Below are 18,638 nucleotides of genomic sequence, written 5' to 3'. Positions count from 1 at the left end.
TTTTTTTAGAAGAAAATGGACGGATTCGATTTCAGTTTGTTGAGCTGTGGGCCTGTGGCTCGTTGGGACCGTCTAGATTTCGCTAGAAGCGGTTCAATTGCACTACGACTAGAGCGAGGTTTCTATCAACGGCCAAGATTTCTGTCTCCAACGCAAGACGGCGCTGCGACTGTGATTTGTGTGTGTGTGTTTTTTTTTGAAGCAATATGCTGCTGAGTACGGATTTCAGCTGCCGCGCACGGACGAACGGCAGAAAATCGATGGGGATAGGGGGACTACAGGCTTCACGTCTCCCGGCGCCGGTGCCGGTATCGGCGGGGTGCCCCGAAAATTCCTCAATTCACGGCGCCGGTGTCAGGGGCGACCCTGAACTGAAACCGCCTGACGCCGGAGCATGCGGAGGTGCTTCGTCGGCGGCCGCGCGAGACAGTCCACGGTGCCGATCCGCACCATCCACGAAGCAACGTCAGTAAGCCCATGCAAAACTAGCCTGTTACACATTGAAGTTTAACTTTTGCCGTCCGTCTAAAAATTTGTGGTCATGCAAGATTCATGGGTGGATTAAGCATCAGTTCAGTTAGCTGAAAACTCGAACGGATCAGCCAAGATTCATGGGGAACTAGAGACAGATTATGAGATTAGGCTGCCTACTACACCGTGCTAGCATGCAGTACACGGGGTCAAAGAGAAGGAAAGCATTCCATGTGCGGCTTACCCTACATGGCTACATCCACGTGTCTTGGGTCGAGCACCAGCCGAGGTGAGGTCCCCAACGAGGCGCGGGATTCGCCTCCCCCGCGACTCGAGCCTACACGTGGGCCCCACCCCAACGGCCAACTAACTTCCGATTCGGTGTTCTGGTCTATACTGGCCGCCACCACTTTTGAGCGCACACCCGAGCTTGCTGCCTGCACAAAGGTCTCATGTTCCATCTTCTAGTACTAGTGGCAGTGGCAGATAAACAAAGGCAAGCTGAACTGCATGTCCTTCCTTCTTTTTAACCACTGGTCCTCCTTTCTAACCAAATGCCCCCATGTTGAACTGCATGCATGCTGATAAAGCAAAGGGTTACTGTTACTTCAGTCAGGTTCAGGGTAAGTATAATTCGAACCTTGCACACCAAGAAAAGCTAGCCCATGGACTCCAAATTCACCAGGTCTCAAACAGCGCACTTGGCCAAAGCACATACCAATACCAACGGCTGCACTCCCAATTCAGCTTCAGCCTTCAGCCATCGAATCTGATCCAAAGGCATAGACTTCGCCTGCATGTGGCTGCGGGGTCACTTCAACCACCAGGAATTCAAAAGCTAAGCACTGAAAAAATCGAATCAAAGAGCATTGGCTTATATTTTGTATTACATAGACATAGCATCGCGAGAGCTGCTGCCTGCTGCTGGGCGCTACCGACCACAGATCAAAAGCGGAATTCCGACGTGCAGCTCAGGGCTCGAGACACACACTAGTACACTACTTCCCTTAACTTTCTGAACCCGCGGCTCCACTGCAAAACGGGCCTGCATTCCGCCCTGAACACCGCAAAAGCTCTGCGTGATTTGTAAAGCGCATCGCATCGACCGACCGCTCACATGGCGCCGGACCAAAACTATTCGGCCGTCACCAGCAGCTTTCAAAGAAAAAAATGTGAAACGTGAGCATTCAGCGATGTGCAGCAGAGAGCAAAAGTTTTTTTCTTTTTTGAAAACTGCAGAGAGCAAAAGTTGCAGAGGCTGCAGGCCACGAACATTCTCCTTCGCTGGCGCAGAGGATGGTCGGCGCGCTTCAGGCTTCAGGCCTTCAGCCGACGCATCGACCGCTCGTGCTTGACAGGCAGGCTGTGGTCTCGATCCTCTGTATGATCGAGAGCCGGGACAGCGTTAGAGCTTAGAACTGAATGATTGAAGGCTCGCTCCTGAGAGAATGGTGACCTAGCCAACTCGTGCGTTTGAGAAAGGAGCGGATCGGATCAACGTGGCTCGGAAAATTCGTAAACAATCCTTGATATCCCAACTGCCTGGTGGCAGCTACCTCGTCTGTTTATCGAAATCCCGGGCGTTGGAGAGGACGCGATCGCCTCCATCATCCGAGGGTCGCCGGCCTTCTTCAACCTTGTGCTCAATTAGCAACAATTATGAGACCATCGATCCTTGTCAGACTCCACGCCCTCAAATCGCGTTGCGCTGTGCTTGGTAGTTCGTTGCTTTTATCTTGATTGAACACTCGACCTACTGTATAAATTCTATGTTTAGAGAGCGGGTAATAATTACACGGCTCCGTTTGTGAAACATGCCAGCGTGGCAGGATTAATCGGGGTATCTGTTGACTAGGAGCATTTCTATTTCTATTATGCAAATCGTCACCAAATCAAAGCTTTTCTGCACCTAGGCTAGGGCTAGAAGTTCCGGTCTTCTGATAAAAAAAAAGTTGCAAATATACTATTTCAATTCCCAAATACCAGTTCTACCATCTCTTGGGCTTTGCTCTATGTCACTCAAATTTTACTAGGAACTTCTTTGGGACTTGAGACTTGAGAGTACAAGTCTGCTACTTGCAACAGAGCTAATGCCACTCCCACTCACTTTTGGTACTACCACAAACGGTGTGCACTCACAAGTACATGTCCCAGATTAAATTTCTCAGCATGTGTATTCCTGAAATTAGCTCAGCACTCGTACTTCTTTCTTTCAAATAAAGCACAGTTGCTAGTTCTACTTCATAATCCATTTTTGCCTGAAAATAGCTCGTACTGTAGCATAGTTTGTAGGCCAGCGCTGCAGAAAATTAGTGCTGTGTTTAGCCTTTTTCCCGCGAACACCAACTGGTCACGTTCCCCCCACTAATTCGGCCGGCAGGATCCCCAAATTTTCTTGCCACGTACGTCTGCATCCCCAACAAAGCGCCTATAAATACCCCTCTGGTGGACACTCCCGCAACTCACCAAGCAAACACTCGAGCTAAGCTCAGCCTCACAGCTTCCCTCGAGCTACCGGTGCTAGCTTAGGAGGAGAAGGAAACCAAGCAGCAGCAGCAATGGCGAAGTCTTACACCTTGCTGTTCGGCGCACTGGTCGTGCTCGCGCTTCTGGTGAGCCCCATTGCTTGCTCCCGCAAGCTCGCCAAGCCCAGCAAGCACAGGCCGAGCCACAGGCCGGCTACCGGGGGCCGCGGCAACTACACCGCCACCCCCTCGGCCTCCGACGCTTACGGCTCCGGCGGCTGGCTGTCCGCCGGCGCGACGTACTACGGCGCCCCCAACGGCGACGGCAGTGACGGTTAGTGGCGGCGGTTGCTTTTATTGCTCTGTCTGTCGGTTTAGGCAGTTACTCTGCTTTGCACCGCGGGTTGACACGGAACACATATGCAGGCGGCGCATGCGGCTACCAGACCGCCGTCGGGCAGCGGCCCTTCTCGTCGATGATCGCCGCCGGGGGCCCGTCGCTGTTCAAGGGCGGCAAGGGATGCGGCGCCTGCTACGAGGTCAGTCAGCGCAACGGATTGCCTCAGAGTTCGTGTGGTCACACCGCACGGCCTAGCTCCTGTGTGTGGCAGTGTGTCTCCATTAATGGTGAAAACTGAAAAGTGGTCGGCGCTGGTGGTAACTGAATGCGTTCATGTGCCGCGCGTAATGCAGGTTAAATGCGACAGCAACCCGGCGTGCTCCGGGCAGCCGGCGACCGTGGTCATCACCGACGAGTGCCCCGCCGGGGTCTGCCTCGCCGAGGCCGCCCACTTCGACATGAGCGGCACCTCCATGGGCGCCATGGCGAAGCCCGGCATGGCCGACAGGCTTCGCGCAGCCGGTATCCTGAAGATCCAGTACAAGAGGTATGCCACCGCTACCTACTACAAAATTCCGAATTACATATACGCGCAAGCATTTGCACAGATATGCCTTAATTGATCTCGGTGTTAATTTTCGTTGCCCGTCGTCGCAGGGTGCCTTGCAAGTACAGCGGCGTGAACATCGCCTTCCGGGTGGACCAGGGCTCCAACCCGTTCTACTTCGAGGTGCTGGTCGAGTTCGAGGACGGCGACGGCGACCTCAGCGCCGTCGACCTGATGGAGGCCGGGTGCGGCACCTGGACCCCGATGGTGCAGAACTGGGGCGCGCTGTGGCGCTACAACTCCAACACCGGCAAGGCGCTGAGGGCGCCCTTCTCGCTCCGGCTCACCTCCGACTCCGGCAAGGTCCTCGTCGCCAACAACGTCATCCCCGCCGGCTGGACGGCCGGAGCCACGTACCGCTCCCTGGTGAACTACTCCTGAGTGAACTGCATCGCCGGTTTACTTTTCAGTTTTTCACCCCCGCTACGCTTGGCCGGATTATTAAGCGCTGCCAAGAATTGCTCGCAGGGTGTGGTGGTTAAGAACGAGTCTCGAGTTTGTTTCGTGTGAAATCTGTGTCCGGGGTGCCTGCGAGAGGCGGTGTCAGAAGAGGAGGAGGAGGAGGTTAGAGAGCCGTGTTCTCCACTCCCTCCACGGTCTCTGCAGTCCCCTAGTGATGTGTGCCAGTGTGAAGCCGTCGTGTCGAGTTCTCTATAGATTGTAGTTCCTTTTGCTGTGCTGCTGAAAGAAGCTTGAGCTGCGACTAAAAAGGTTGCAAGCCGGCCGTTGTATCAAGTTGTGTGTGTTTTTTGTACCACGCAATCATTTCAGGGTAATGAATTACTGCTATCTCATTTCCATCACGGTTATACTCTGCTGACCACGGAAACCTGCATCGTAAAAACTGGATAATAACTTCACTTGGGAGACATCAGTTTCTGAAGGACCTCTGAACTCCGAAGAGTGTTTAAGTGCTACTTGGAGTTCCCCAGACAATGCTGAACTTGAACTAGAAACTGTAAAATTTAGGAGCAACCATGTCCTCCAATCCTTCGGCAATCTGACGCACCAGGTGCAGCAGAGTGCACCACATAACGACACATTCCCAAAGGAAATCACCAAGGAACACGCAAGGTTCTGTAGTTTTCTGCACTCTGTTTTTCCTGGACTTATTTTTTTTAAAAAAAGAAAATTATGAAGCACCATTTTCCACAGTAGGTATTGCTACCTACAATTTGTAAGCCATGCTTCCATCCTTTAGTTGCAATCTTCACTTTCAATACACTGAATAGTTTTCCCTCTCGTCACTCCTGTCATAGTTGTCATCATGGTGCCTCCCTGCCGACGATGGCACATGCATTTTTCTCAAAGAAAACAGACAAAAGTGCAGCGGCCTGAATATTACAAAGACGTATCCTACTCAATCATTATAGGAACTGCTTTCTAAAGGAATTGTTAAATGCTAGAGCTTCGGCTCTGCATACAGGAGCTTCCGTTGTCGCCTTTATGAACTGATTATATTTCGCTCAATCAGTCTGGCATAGGAGTGAGACTGACGAGCAAGAAAGAGCTATCCACGTGCGGGCATATTAGGATATCTGTGGGATTAGATTTCTTTTGGGGAACTAGATATTGATTCTTTTTTAAAAAAATATACGCACCACACGAGCATGAAAATTAAAAAAATCTAAGTATATTTGTTTAATCCTGAATTCCGATTCCATGTGCTGGAAAAAGGAAAGCGGTTCCCCAAATTTACCGAGCAAGCATTTCCATGAAGTACTCCTTTGTTCCCTCTCTTTCTCTTCACCGTCAAGTAAAAAAAGGGGTGCCTTGTTCTTCCTGCCCGTTACAGATTCTTGCAAATGTAACCCAAAGCAAGCATGTCGCATATGCAGTTTTAATTTACCGGACCGCTGCATATAGAGCCTGATTGGTTGGCTACCAAAATTTGCCATGGCAAACACCCAAACGTGCTTCACGCTGCTGCTGCTATTTGTACCGTGGCAACCTTCTGTAAACGAACGGCGAGTCGTCGTCGTCGGTGATACGAAAGACGCTGCACCCGCATGGCGATTGACGCGGACCGAAGGACGCTGCCGAGTCACTGTCGCGATCTGGCTCCGCCATGTGCTTCGCACAGAGACGAACACGACCAGGACCCAATCTGCCAATCCCTCCAAAACGATACTACTATGATACCATGCTACACAAAACCGGAGCCGCCCCGGCCTCCCGAGTCATGGACGAGCACATCAGCACATGCACGTTGGTCGCCCTGCCGCTCTCACTTCCGGAAAAGAAAGCCCTATCTGCAGTTCACATGAATCCTTTGCAGGATTGCAGTTGCGGTGATTTTCGGAGGTGATTTCCAGAAGCTCGCAGCACAGACCGGCAGATCTACCGGCGCCCAACACACCGCCGGCCGGTCGCCGGTGGTAGCAGGAGAGCGGCTCTCCGGTTGGCGGTTGCTTCCAAGCGCCGGCGTGACACCTCCCGCCGTTGCGGCCCAAGCCCCGCCCCGGCCGCCACCTGTCCGCTGGTTTATTTACTCGCCTCACATGTGGGCACCGCAATGGCAGGGGCGGCCGGTGCGGGCCGGAGGACAAGGCCGACGAGGGGATCCCATGCATTCAAAAGGTCCAGTAGCTTCGACTGTTGTTACAGTTACGGATCCTCCGACCCCCCTTTCGGTCCCGGCCGGCTCGACTCGCCCACGCAGCTGCAACCGCCGGCGCTGGCCCACGGGCGCCGCGCCGGGATCCTCGCGTCATCGGCCGGATTCGGCGCGGTATCATCCCCCGGCCGCAAGTAAATTAATAGGTGTGGCCGTGCTCGCGCGCGCGCGCCGTCGACGACGTGCGCGTGCGGACACGCCGACGCCGACGCTCGCGGAGAGCCGGGCCAGTCGGGTGGGCACAGGTGTGGCTACGGATTGGATAGGATACTGCGTAGAAGAAAGGAAATCACACCGGCATGTGAGGCAGCGATTGCAATCTTTGTCAGGCTACAACGCGGGTTATTTAGGCGACGCAAATCTCTCCGACATGCTTGCCGCTGCCTCGAAGCACGTTCGGAGGATTAAAAACTCAGACGTGTGAAAGCTCAGGATGAATGTGCTGCTACTACTCTACTCGATTCCCGATAGGTAGGTAGATGGATCGACTGGAGAGATGCTGCCAAGTGACATGTCATGGGAGTTTTGACCGCTCGTGTAGTAGCAAACGGGGGCGGGGCATGGGAGCTGGTAGGGTGCGCGAGCGAGCATGTGCGGGTCGCTTTCGGGGCTCGCATCCGCCGGGATCTGCCGGCCGTCACATGCGCGGCGAGAACGGACGACGACTGGCACGGCGGCGCCGGGCCATGCAGCATGCGGCCGCCGCGAGCATGCACGCTCCCGGTCTCGGTTGGTGGGGTGGCCGCGCGGCTAGTGTGACATGTACACACACCAGCCGAACGACTCGGCTTTACGAGTCTCCTTGTCCTTGCGACTTGCGAGACGGAGGGGAGGGGAGGGGGGACAAAGCAAGGGACGGCCGGGGCGCAGGCGCCAGAGCATGCACGCGAACGGAACGAATAGCTCGTGCCCCGTTCCTGTCGCACATGGCGGATCTCGGGGTCCCGACGGCGACCAGGTAGCGTCCTTGGGTCGACGTCAGTCGCCATGCAGTGCAGGTGTAGCACCGCAGAGGCCTGGGCATTCGGGTAATTCGGGAAAATCAGGTCGGGTAATTCGGGTAATTAAAAATTCGGATACTGAGAATTGCTACCCGAAATTCACCCGAAAAAAGAAATACCAGGAAATTCGGGTTCGGATATATATTGCCGGTGGTCAGTGCGCATGGGCCGGACGAACTGGGGCGCTGCCGCCGTGCCGCGCCGGGCGTTGGATGCCGGCCGGCGGTGGAGCGGGGCGCTGGACGACGGCCGCCGAGGTGCGCGTGGCCTGCGGTTGGCACCCGGCGCCAGCGGCTGGGGCTGTGATCCGGGCGCGGCGGCCTGCGAGGGCGGTGCAGGCGAGAAGGATGGCCGGCGAGGGGCGCGGGGCCGGCCGGTGGTGCGGGCGGCTGGGGCATGCGGCGCAGCCGCGCAGGGGCGGCGGCCTGCGAGGGCAGAGCAGGCGAGGACGATGGCCGGGAGGGGCGCAGAGCGGCGGGTGGCACGAGCGGCTGGGGCCTGCGGCGTAGCTGCGCATGGTCCTTGGTGGCAGTGTGCGAGGGCGGGAGGCGGGGTGGTGTGGGCGCCTGCCGGCGGCCTGGTGGAGTGGCGGACTGCGGGTTGACGCCGTGACGGGATCTTGGGGAGTCGCGGTCGGGGAGATGCCGAGATTGGGACTGGGGAGTCGGGCGGACGAGGATGACGATGACTAAGGTGCGTGATTTTGGTCCAGACGTGAGCTGCGAAAAATCTGAGAGTTGTCTGGATGAAGAAAAAGCTGCTGTGAAGCTGTGAAAAAAAATTGAAAGTTGTTTGATCAACCTGCTGTAAAATTGTACATTTAATACTTAAGATCCTAATATACTATTTGTATGCATAATAAGAAGTCCGGGGAGAGAATAAAAAGAAAACAATCGGTATCCACATAATAGCAGTGCGGATAATTTTGTGCGGAATGCTGGAAAAAGCAGCCCTTTGGCAGCTGTGGCCGTAGAACGTGAAAGCAGCGCTGCATTCGAAAAAGCAAGTTGCGGACGCTATGGTCTTCGGTTGGATTCCGACTTTCTAGACGCGAACGCTGCTCGCCAACGCCGAACCAAAGGCACCCTCACGGAAGTTAGCGTTAGAAAGTTTGTGGACTGGCGGGATGGGCCTTGCTACTTCTATTCATTCTGGGCCTTTTTAGAATTTTGGATATTGTATGATATTTAGGTACGGGGCTGTATACCTGAATTTTTCGAACTAATTTCAGGTTTCACAATATCCTCCGAGATAGCAATAGGGAAATACGGGTTTGGATATTTCGGAAGCGGGTATTCAGGTTCGGGAAATTGTGCCCAGACAGCTGCGAACGAGCTGCCTGCACTTTGCACCCAAGGCCTAGGTATCCATTTATTTTCTCGTTTCATTTCCATTCCTTTACATTCCATAATAGCGAGTGCTTTTATTTTTTGGCATGGCTGTTTTTCTTTTCCAAATTTTCCTTTTATTACCTTCTATTATATCTGAAGTTTTCTTGACAACTTTATATGGAAATCATACTAAAAAAATCATACTGCGGATTGTACTTATAAGTTGTTTGATTAAACGTTGCGTGAGAAATCTTCCCGATAACATCTTCATACAATTTGTGCTAAAGAATTATCTTTTATAAGTTATTTGAAAAAAAGATGCATTAAATTTGTATGTATCGTAAAAGTTGTGCTAAAAACTTATTCTTCATGTTGTTACGAAAGAGTTATATGTAAAAGTTGTATGTGTACAATAAAAGTTATGATGAGAATTCACTTACAGAAGGTGTGTAAAAAGTTATGAGTAAAATTGTGTTTACGAGTTATCATTTTTCAAAAATAGAAAGCTGCAGAGAAAAAAAGCCTTTCTAGAAAAAGAAAACAGATGTTGGAGATCGTGCGCCAGCAGCGCTCCTGGCGAGCGCGCGCTGATTAGCAGGCCCGGTTGACCTGTAGTCTCCAGTTGAGCGGCGGTCGTCTTTTGAAAAATCTCGCGGACCATAAAGCGAACCAAACATTATTAATCCAGGTGTCATTAAAGGGCAATATTGTCTCTCGTAAGTTCAGAAATTAAAGGGCAATGTTTTGGTCGATCACCAGACCGATGTTGTTGCCGGCCATAGGACGTCGGAAAGCCTGGACCTCTTGGACCCTGAACAAAAGCTTCGAAGTGAACCTTTTGCTTAGGATATGCTATTCAGTACAATTTTACCCCTAATTATTTATAATAACCTTTTGCTCTTAACATTCTGTGGACGATAGTAGCTCCTAAATGAGCTACACTCCGTGAACAATTTCCCTAGGATTTGTGAACTTTGTAGCATCTTGTCCTGGCAACCTCATATAATGGCTACAAGAACAGGCTATTCTATGTCTACTCGTCCACTCGGCAGCATCGTTAGAATTCTGGAAGTAGGAAAGTATAAAATAATGTATTGCGAAAGCTAAATAAAAATAAAAAATTGGGAATGTAGCTCAATTGGTAGAGCTCTATGAGCGAGAGGCACGAGGTTCGATTCCTCGCATCTCCAAATAGTCTCCTTTTAGTCTCCTTTTAATTTTATCTTCATCGATGGGCAACAATGAACAGTACCCTTCAGCCTCAATCATCCGATAAAAATATGGTGTCACAGATAGATCAAGAGTTACAGTAACAGTAGTAGATAAGAGTGGCTAAACAATGACGGAGACCAGGGGTTTAATTTTCAGGTAGCATGAGCAAGTTCAAAGGAAAACATTCAACAGGCAAGGTGAACGTTCAAAGAAAAACAGGGCGTGTGCACCACCCAATTTTTTTCGAGTGATTTCCTTAAGAAAGTTGGATTTCATGTCAATTTTCATTGATATGATTGCAGCTTACAAGTATTTATTCCCTCGAGAGAAAAAGTTTCCAGGCCAGATCAGAGGCTACGGTGTGCTTGGTAACTTGAGTACAGGCAATCATCTACATGGCATGGAATTTGTGGAAGGAACGCAGTTGCAGAATGTTCGACAACAAGACTTTGAACCGTGGACAACTCTCAGTCATCATCCAGCGTGGCATCGCTGCCTTCAGACAGGCGCATGAAGCACCAGAGTCCAGAGTAGCCGGGCAACAGGCATGAGGGAGCTGTTGTCGGTCAGGGTACAGTACCCTTTGCCAATGACCCCTGAGAAACTTAAAGGGATTTTGCTGTATTTATTTATTCTGTTACCTTTTTCTCTATTTAGTATAAAAAAGTACGGAACTTGACACCATGAATTTTTTCCACCTCCAACCCCAACGGGCAGATAATCTGTTTGGTCTCATAGACGGTCTCAGGGATGGTGTTGCCTCGTGGAAGCATGTCCTTAAGTAGTGCTAACAACTCCTTGAAACTGTCATCACTCTATCCGTGGCTTGCTTTCAGCTGGAAAAGCTTCACCATTGCAAATTGCCTTGAGTAATTCAGTGCACAACCAGGATAGAAAGGTTTCTTAGAGTCTTCGATCATGCTCTTGTACGTTGCGAATTCGCCTCCTTTGTACTCGTCATCGCCGTGTCTCTCAACATTGCGAACCATCTCCTCTATGTTATCAACCTGTCAAGCCGGACATGAAAAGTCATATTACCACGATCTTATTATACTAATTGTAAGCTTTATTATGGGGCCAGGTTTGATTACTACCTGATCCATTAAGTCGTCATTGCTCAACCCTAGTATATCCGCCTCGTCCACATCGTCGTCCTCTTCTTCGACAACGGTAGGGATCTCCCGCTCCATATAGAAATCCCTACTCTCCGCTTCGTTAAGTCCTTCTTCACCGTGTTTATTCCAACATCGATAATCCTCCATGAATCCACGTTTGATCAAGTGTGATTTCAACACGTCCTCTTGAAGATATCTCTTCTCATTTTTGCAATTCTTGCATGGGCAATAAAGATACTGTCTACCATTGTCCACCATATCTTTCTTCGCGTTCTCAATGAAGGTATGAACACCATCCATATACTCCTTGCAAAGACGTGGACCATACATCCAACTCCGATACGACATCTATATAGAATATGAAATCAAAACGTTAGGATTCTCATACTACTACAAATCAAAACAACAAAACAATCAAATCTTGTGTTCGATAAGCTAAAGATATAATACAAATGCATGCTAACAAATTTAACCAACTACTATAAAAGAAAAAGCAAAATCCAAACAAAATTCATACCTCTGAAGTAGTATGCAAGGACATGACCATCTCAAGTACAGCAAGGCATAATAGTATGCTGGAAGATGATAGATGGAAATATTTAGATGCATACCTCTGAAGCTTCTTGGGGATGGAAATGATGCTTGGCAAGAGCTCCATGGACCTGGTTCTTGCCCCCCATGCGCTGGCGGTCATGGTCGAGTACCATCTGCTCCTCCTCCACTGGATCCTTCGGCGTCCGCACTGACAAATGCGTCTTGCATAGACAAATGCGAGACGCGCCTTTGAGTGGCGCGTCTCGCATTACTTTCCCCAGGCGGGGCGGAGGTGGCGACAAATGCGAGACGGGCCTTAGTAAGGCACATCTCGCATAGACAAATGCGAGACGCGCCTTTGAATGGTGTGTCTCGGATTACTTTCCCAAGTCGGAGCAGAGGTGGGAACTAATGCGAGACGCGCCACCCAAACACGCGTCTCTCATTTGTCTATGCGAGACGCGCCTTACTGCTATTTAAGGCACATCTCGCATTTGTCCCTTCCTGCTATTTAAGAAAAGAAATAGTCACGAGATGTACTGCTGAACGATGAGCACCGACAAAATCCCCCTCCCCACCAGCATCGCGGAGACCGCGGCGCTCGGCATCACCCTCCGCGACGCATCCTCCAAGACCGCCGCGCTTCCGAAGTGCACCGCCTTGAAAATCACGGCGGTCGCCACCGCCGGCAGATCTGCGGCACCTCCTTCGAGACCGCCACTAGCGGGCTTCTCCCGGAGCGCGCCGACACGGGGACCACAGCGCCTATCACCACCAACATCCCCCGCGCATCAGGATCGGGTACCCCCATTGTTACATGTATTTGTAGGAAACCAACAAAACCCACGGACGAAGTTTCTCTTTGTTTACTTTAGTGGTAAGATTCTATCGATTTTTTTTCTCACAAAATCCGAGCTGGTACAAGATGAAATATCCGAGCTGGTCGAAGCTGTTTAGCTGCTTTGACGGCTGCATCCCCTGCAGCAACTGCTCAACCAACGTAATCTGCTGTGGCACGATAACCAACAATATTTACGGGGGGCAGGAATCAGAAAGCCAAGCTAGCGCTAGTAAGCAAACTGCATTGCCTGATTTAATATCCATGTAATAATTAATATCGATGTAATAATAATTGCTGGATTTAGCTAGACCAATTGCATCAGTGAGATTATTTGTATTATGAGATATGAGATGTAATGTATTGTTACTCTTGGAGCCGGGAACTAATGTAATGTAATGTAATGTAGGGCAGGTATGATAAATGCGAGACGTGCGTCTCACATTACTTTTTGAAGCGTCCCCCCATCAGGGAAGACTTAAAAGTGTCGATTTATCAGTCCCAGGAGGCTGATAACACTTTTATTACAACAGGTGGTACATCACCGTACAACTCTTCGCGGTAATGGGCAGTGAAGCGCCACCATCGCGAGGATTACAACTAAAACCCACACCACTACACTAGTTACGAAAAGAGGATCATCAGAGTTTTGCGCCATGCGGAATCCAACGGTGGCCTCAACCACAGGCAAGACTGGGTGCAGGACGAAACCCTACTCGTTGTCTTCGGGGACGTAGTCTGGGTCTTCCACTGTAAGAGTAAGAATGGGGTGAGTACAAACGTACTCAGCAAGTCCAATCACACCCACGGAGGGGTATAACAGAAATTAATGCACAGGACAATCCAAGGATAAGGTTATGGTTCATTTGCGGAAAACTCTGTTGTATGCAGGGGTTTGTTTTAAAAGCATTTTTAAAACGAGTTTTCTTGTACCAAAGAGCACACGGTGTTGATCCACACAGGATCCAAGTTTTAAACTGCTACCGGACTTCCCGTCCGCCGTAGCGCACGGCACAACTGCCGGACACTTTCCAAACAACTCACACCAGCCCATCCATTCCCAGAGATAAACACTAGTTATGTGACCACACCGTAACTTGCCCAATGCCGTGGGCACGGCTATTCGAATAGATTCCCAACTCTGCAGAGGTGTGCAACTTTACCCACAGGTGGGGTACCACAGCACGAACACCTTAGTGCCGGTGCAGATCCCAACAAAGCCATTACCCACCTTAGCTAGACCTGACTAGCCATCACGGGATCCATCAAGGGGTCATTCGACCTACCTCCGAGGTTTAACCAGGGCATAAGTCACACAGAGCTTATCCCTTCTCCTTGATCACCCGTTGCTCTCAGCTCTCCTGATGACTATCAGGCTAACTAGTGGGATTTATGCTAAGCCGTTGCCCATACAACGGTCAAGTGGTTCGCACGACAAAAAGCTAGGTGAGATGTCACATCAACTCGGTCCTTAGGGGTGACAGGATGGATATCTCCCTTCCTTGCCCTACCACACAGGTACGAGCACACCGACGGCAATTCACACAGAAATGCCATCCATCCCGTCTAACTCGTCTTTCAAAACCACATTTTATCCCTTCCCACACACACACATTTTCTTTATAAAATCAGGTGGTCAAAGTATGGTTGTCTCAAGCAAGGGTGGCTATCCTACCGTGTTTTCAACACGCAAAACCATGCAATTTTATAAAACAGGCCACTAGGTTGTGTTTATAAAAACTAGGACAGAAACATGCATCAAAGGGCGGGATTGAACTTGCCATCGTCAAGTCCTTGCGGAAAGTCCTGGTCGAAGCACTGTCCCTCGGGTTCGGGGTCGCGGAACTGGTCCTCGTTCGCTTGGTCACAGTCGGGACCTTCCTCGTTCACTCCGTGTCCTACGACGCAAACAAACAAACACACAATCAAGCACAAAAACTAAAAGCTTTTATCGCTGAGCTTGAATCGGAAATAATTTAGTTACGGAGGTAGGGGTAATATTTTTGGGTGATTTCTTAATGGCACGGTTAAAACTATACTAGAAAGGGCGTGGTAAAGTTTCGGGTCGATTGGAGGTCGTTTCGCACATAAAATGACGCGCTAAAGAGGGCCTTAGGGTTTAAACGGGGGTCCAAGGGCCTATTCACAATTATCTAAAGAGGGTAGGGGCTTATTTGCGAATACTAGGGGTATTTAGGGCATGCTAACGGGTGCCGAGTGTAATTAAGTTTACGTGGTGGGGGGGCTTGGTTTGAAATATTAAAAAGAGCGGGGTTCCTTTTGTAAAAAGGAGTGAATAGGGGTGTTAGAGTGGGGGGGGGCTTCTTTGGAAAAACAGGAAGAGGGGAGGGGGCTTTGGGCAAAAGCCCCCCTTTCTTCCTCCTCTTGCCAGAGGAAAACAGAGGAGGGGGAGGAGGGAGCTCGGCGCCGGCCCCAATCCGGCGGCCTAGGGCCCAATAGCAGCCAGGGAATGGGGAAAGAGGGAGAGGGGAAGGAGGGGGGCCTATTCCCGGCCTCACCTCGGGCGGGGGCGGTGCGAGGTGGCCGGCCGACGGGAGGGGGCGGCGGTGGCTCGGGAGCACGGCGGGGGCGGCGTTAGGGCGGTGGATGCGAGGGGCCAGGTGGCGGGGCAGGTTGTGGGGGGTGCCGGGGTGCCAGGGGAGGGCTATTTATAGGCCGGGGGAAGGGCGGTGGAGGGGGTCTCGGCCGGTGGCTCCGCGGGCGCCATTAATGGCGATTTGTCCGTTCGCCCGTGTCGCGACGCGGTGTGCAGTGCGTGTCTAGGACGGCGGCGGTGTGCGGCAGCAGCGGGCGGCGCGTCAGGGCGGGCGTGGCAGCGGCGGGCGGCACGGCACGCGCAGGAACAGGGCGCGCTCGTGCGCGCGAGGCGCGGTGGGGAGCAGCGGCGGGCGGCACGGCTTGACGACGGGCGGCGCGGCCGCGTTCCGGGGGCGAGTACGCGCGTGCGCGAGCGGCGCGGTACGGCGCGGGCCAGGGCGAGGGCGCGGGCGACGGGCGGCGCGGCGCGGCGCACGGCCACGCGCCGTGCGTGCGCGCGCGACGTGACGCGGCCGGCGGGGGCTTGCGCGCGGCGCGGCAGGGGTGCGCGGCGCGGGCGGGGCTGGCGCACGGGCACGCGCGCAGGGGGAAGGGGCTGGCGCGTGCGTGCGCGAGGGGGAAGGGGAGGCGGCGAGGTTGGTGCGGCGAGGTGCAGCCAGGGCCGGCGGTGCTCGGGAGCAGGAGGTGGGGAGGAGAAGGAAAGGAGGAACAGGAAAAAGGGAAAAGCAAGGAAAGAAAGAAAGGGAAAAGAGATTGGGGAAAGGAAAAAAAAAAGAAGAAAAGAAAGGAAATGGGAGAGAGAAAAAGGAGAAAGAGAGAGAGGGGGGGCGTGTCGGCGCCGGTCGCGGCGACGTCCGTGGCCGGTCGGCCACGCGCGCGCGGGATTCGCGCGCTGCGCGAGAAAAGGATTGCGCCGGCGCTAATCGCGGCGGATGAACGCGCGCAGGCGGCAGGCCTCCGAGCGGCGCGGGGTAGGACGGCGATAGGGTTTTAGTGTCGGTTAGAAGGGGTTAGGGCTAGGATTTCGACAACGAGTGGTTTTTAATTGAAACACTCTAGCGCGTGGTTTACTTGGGTAAATTTTCAGGGCGTTACAAACCTACCCCACTTAAATGAATCTCGTCCTCGAGATTCGGCTGACTTCTAAACAAATGGGGAAATTCCTTCTTTAGAGCCTCCTCGCGTTCCCAGGTTGCTTCCTCTACTCCATGTCTGCTCCATTGAACCCTGCATATCCGTACTTCGGAGTTTCTTGTCCTTCTAGTGACAGTGTCTAGAATCTTGACCGGCACTTCTTGGTATCGCAAATCCGGCTGCAGATCTATTGTTTCCACTGGCACGTGTTCTCCCTCGGGTACTCTCAAACACCTTCGTAATTGCGAAACATGGAATACTGGGTGTATATCCGACATTTCTTCTGGTAACTCCAGTCGGTACGCCACGGCTCCGACTCTCTTCAGAACTCGATACGGTCCAATGTACCGAGGGGCCAATTTTCCCTGTACCTGAAATCTCCGCGTCCCTCGGATAGGCGAGACCTTGAGATAAACAAAATCCCCTGGATCAAATCTTATTTCTCGCCTTTTCTTGTCTGCGTAGCTCTTTTGTCGCGACTGGGCTGCTTTCAATTTCTCGCGGATTTCCGCTACTTTTTCTTCTGCTTCTTATGAGTGCGGGTCCTACTAAGGCACGTTCTCCAACTTCTGACCACATCAGGGGAGTTCTGCACTTCCTTCCATAGAGGGCTTCGAATGGCGACATGCCCAAGCTGGCTTGGTAACTATTGTTGTATGAGAATTCTGCATAAGGTAGACTCTGTTCCCAATCATTTCCGTAGGTCAGGACACATGCTCTCAGCATATCTTCCAGGACCTGGTTCACTCTTTCGGTTTGACCATCCGTCTGTGGGTGGTATGCGGAGCTGAAATCCAATTTAGTGCCCATGGCTTTATGTAGGCTTTTCCAAAACCTAGAGGTGAATTGAGTTCCTCTATCTGAGACAATTCTGCTAGGCACTCCATGTAACTTTACTATATTTTCCACATAAAGCTTTGCTAGCTTTTCCCCGCCGTAAGTGGTTCGTACGGGTATGAAATGAGCCGATTTAGTGAGTCGATCCACTATTACCCATATAGAATCGTGTCCCTTCTGTGTTCTGGGCAGTCCCACTACAAAGTCCATGCCTATCTCATCCCATTTCCAAACTGGAATGGGTAGGGGTTGCAATAACCCTGCTGGCTTTTGATGTTCGGCCTTGATCCTTTGACAAGTATCACAATGTGCCACAAATAGTGCAATATCTGCTTTCATCCCATTCCACCAATATTTTTGCTTAATGTCCATATACATCTTGGTGGATCCTGGGTGGATGGAGTAGGCCGAGTTGTGGGCTTCGTCCATGATTATCTGCCGGAAGTCTCCATCCTGGGGTACACAAATTCTATTCTCATACCATAACGTTCCTTTTTCATCTACTCTGAAGCCTGGTGCTTTGTTTTCTCCAGTTTGCTTGCAGATCTTTACTAACTCCTGATCCGAGCTTTGTGCCTCTCTAATTCTATCCTCTAGTGTTGATTGAACGCTCAGCACATGGCTGGAACCTCACGGGACAATGTGCACATTTAATCGTGCCATCTCCTCGCACAGATGATCATCTTTGGGCCCATAGGATTTCCGGCTTAAGGCGTCGGCTACCACATTCGCCTTCCCGGGGTGATAATGGATTTCCAAAATATAGTCCTTGACTAGCTCTAACCATCTCCTTTGTCTTAAGTTCAAATCTGGCTGGGTGAAGATATACTTCAGACTCTTATGGTCAGTGTAAATCTCACACTTATTCCCAATCAAGTAATGCCTCCAAATTTTGAGGGCATGCACTACGGCTGCTAATTCCAAGTCATGGGTCGGATAATTCTGCTCATGAGTCCTGAGTTGGCGGGAGGCATATGCAACGACTTTCCCGTCTTGCATTAGCACACACCCTAATCCTTGTCGGGATGCGTCACAGTAAATGATAAAATCCCGATGAATGTCCGGTAGGGTCAGCACTGGGGCGGTTGTCAGCCTTTGCTTCAATTCTTGAAAACTTCTTTCACAATTTTCCGTCCAGGCGAATTTCTTCTCCTTCTTAAGAAGTTCCGTCATGGGTCGGGCTATCTTAGAGAATCCCTCAATAAATCTCCGATAGTATCCGGCTAATCCAAGAAAACTTCTGATTTCACTAACATTAGTCGGTCGCTGCCAGTTGGAAACTGCTTCGACCTTCTCTGGGTCCACTGCCACGCCTTCCGCGGTTAGGATATGACCAAGGAAAGCTACTCTTTCCAGCCAGAATTCACACTTGCTAAACTTGGCATATAGCCTATGTGCCCTCAGCTTTTCCAATACTACCCGCAGGTGTTGCTCATGTTCCTGCATACTCTTGGAGTAGATAAGTATGTCGTCGATAAAGACTACGACAAACTTATCTAGCTCGTCCATAAATACCTTGTTCATGAGGTTCATAAAATAGGCAGGGGCATTGGTTAGTCCGAAGGACATTACGGTGA

The 18,638-nt window shown here is 51.4% G+C and overlaps 1 protein-coding gene across 1 annotated transcript; it reads left to right on the top strand.

Moving 5' to 3' along the window:
* The first annotated feature begins 2,948 nt into the window (after window positions 1-2,948).
* Window positions 2,949-4,677, top strand: LOC112899860 (expansin-B11-like). The gene is made up of 4 exons (XM_025968504.1): window positions 2,949-3,270; window positions 3,363-3,475; window positions 3,630-3,823; window positions 3,934-4,677. The coding sequence occupies exons 1-4, from the start codon at window positions 3,030-3,032 to the stop codon at window positions 4,262-4,264; spliced, it is 879 nt and encodes a 292-aa protein (XP_025824289.1). The 5' UTR covers window positions 2,949-3,029; the 3' UTR covers window positions 4,265-4,677.
* Window positions 4,678-18,638: the final 13,961 nt, after the last annotated feature.

This window comes from Panicum hallii, chromosome 1 (assembly GCF_002211085.1).
Source record: "Panicum hallii strain FIL2 chromosome 1, PHallii_v3.1, whole genome shotgun sequence".
Classification (NCBI taxonomy): Eukaryota; Viridiplantae; Streptophyta; class Magnoliopsida; order Poales; family Poaceae; genus Panicum; species Panicum hallii.
The sequence above is the reverse complement of the archived record's forward strand: the minus strand, read 5'-3'. Positions and strand labels throughout refer to the sequence as shown.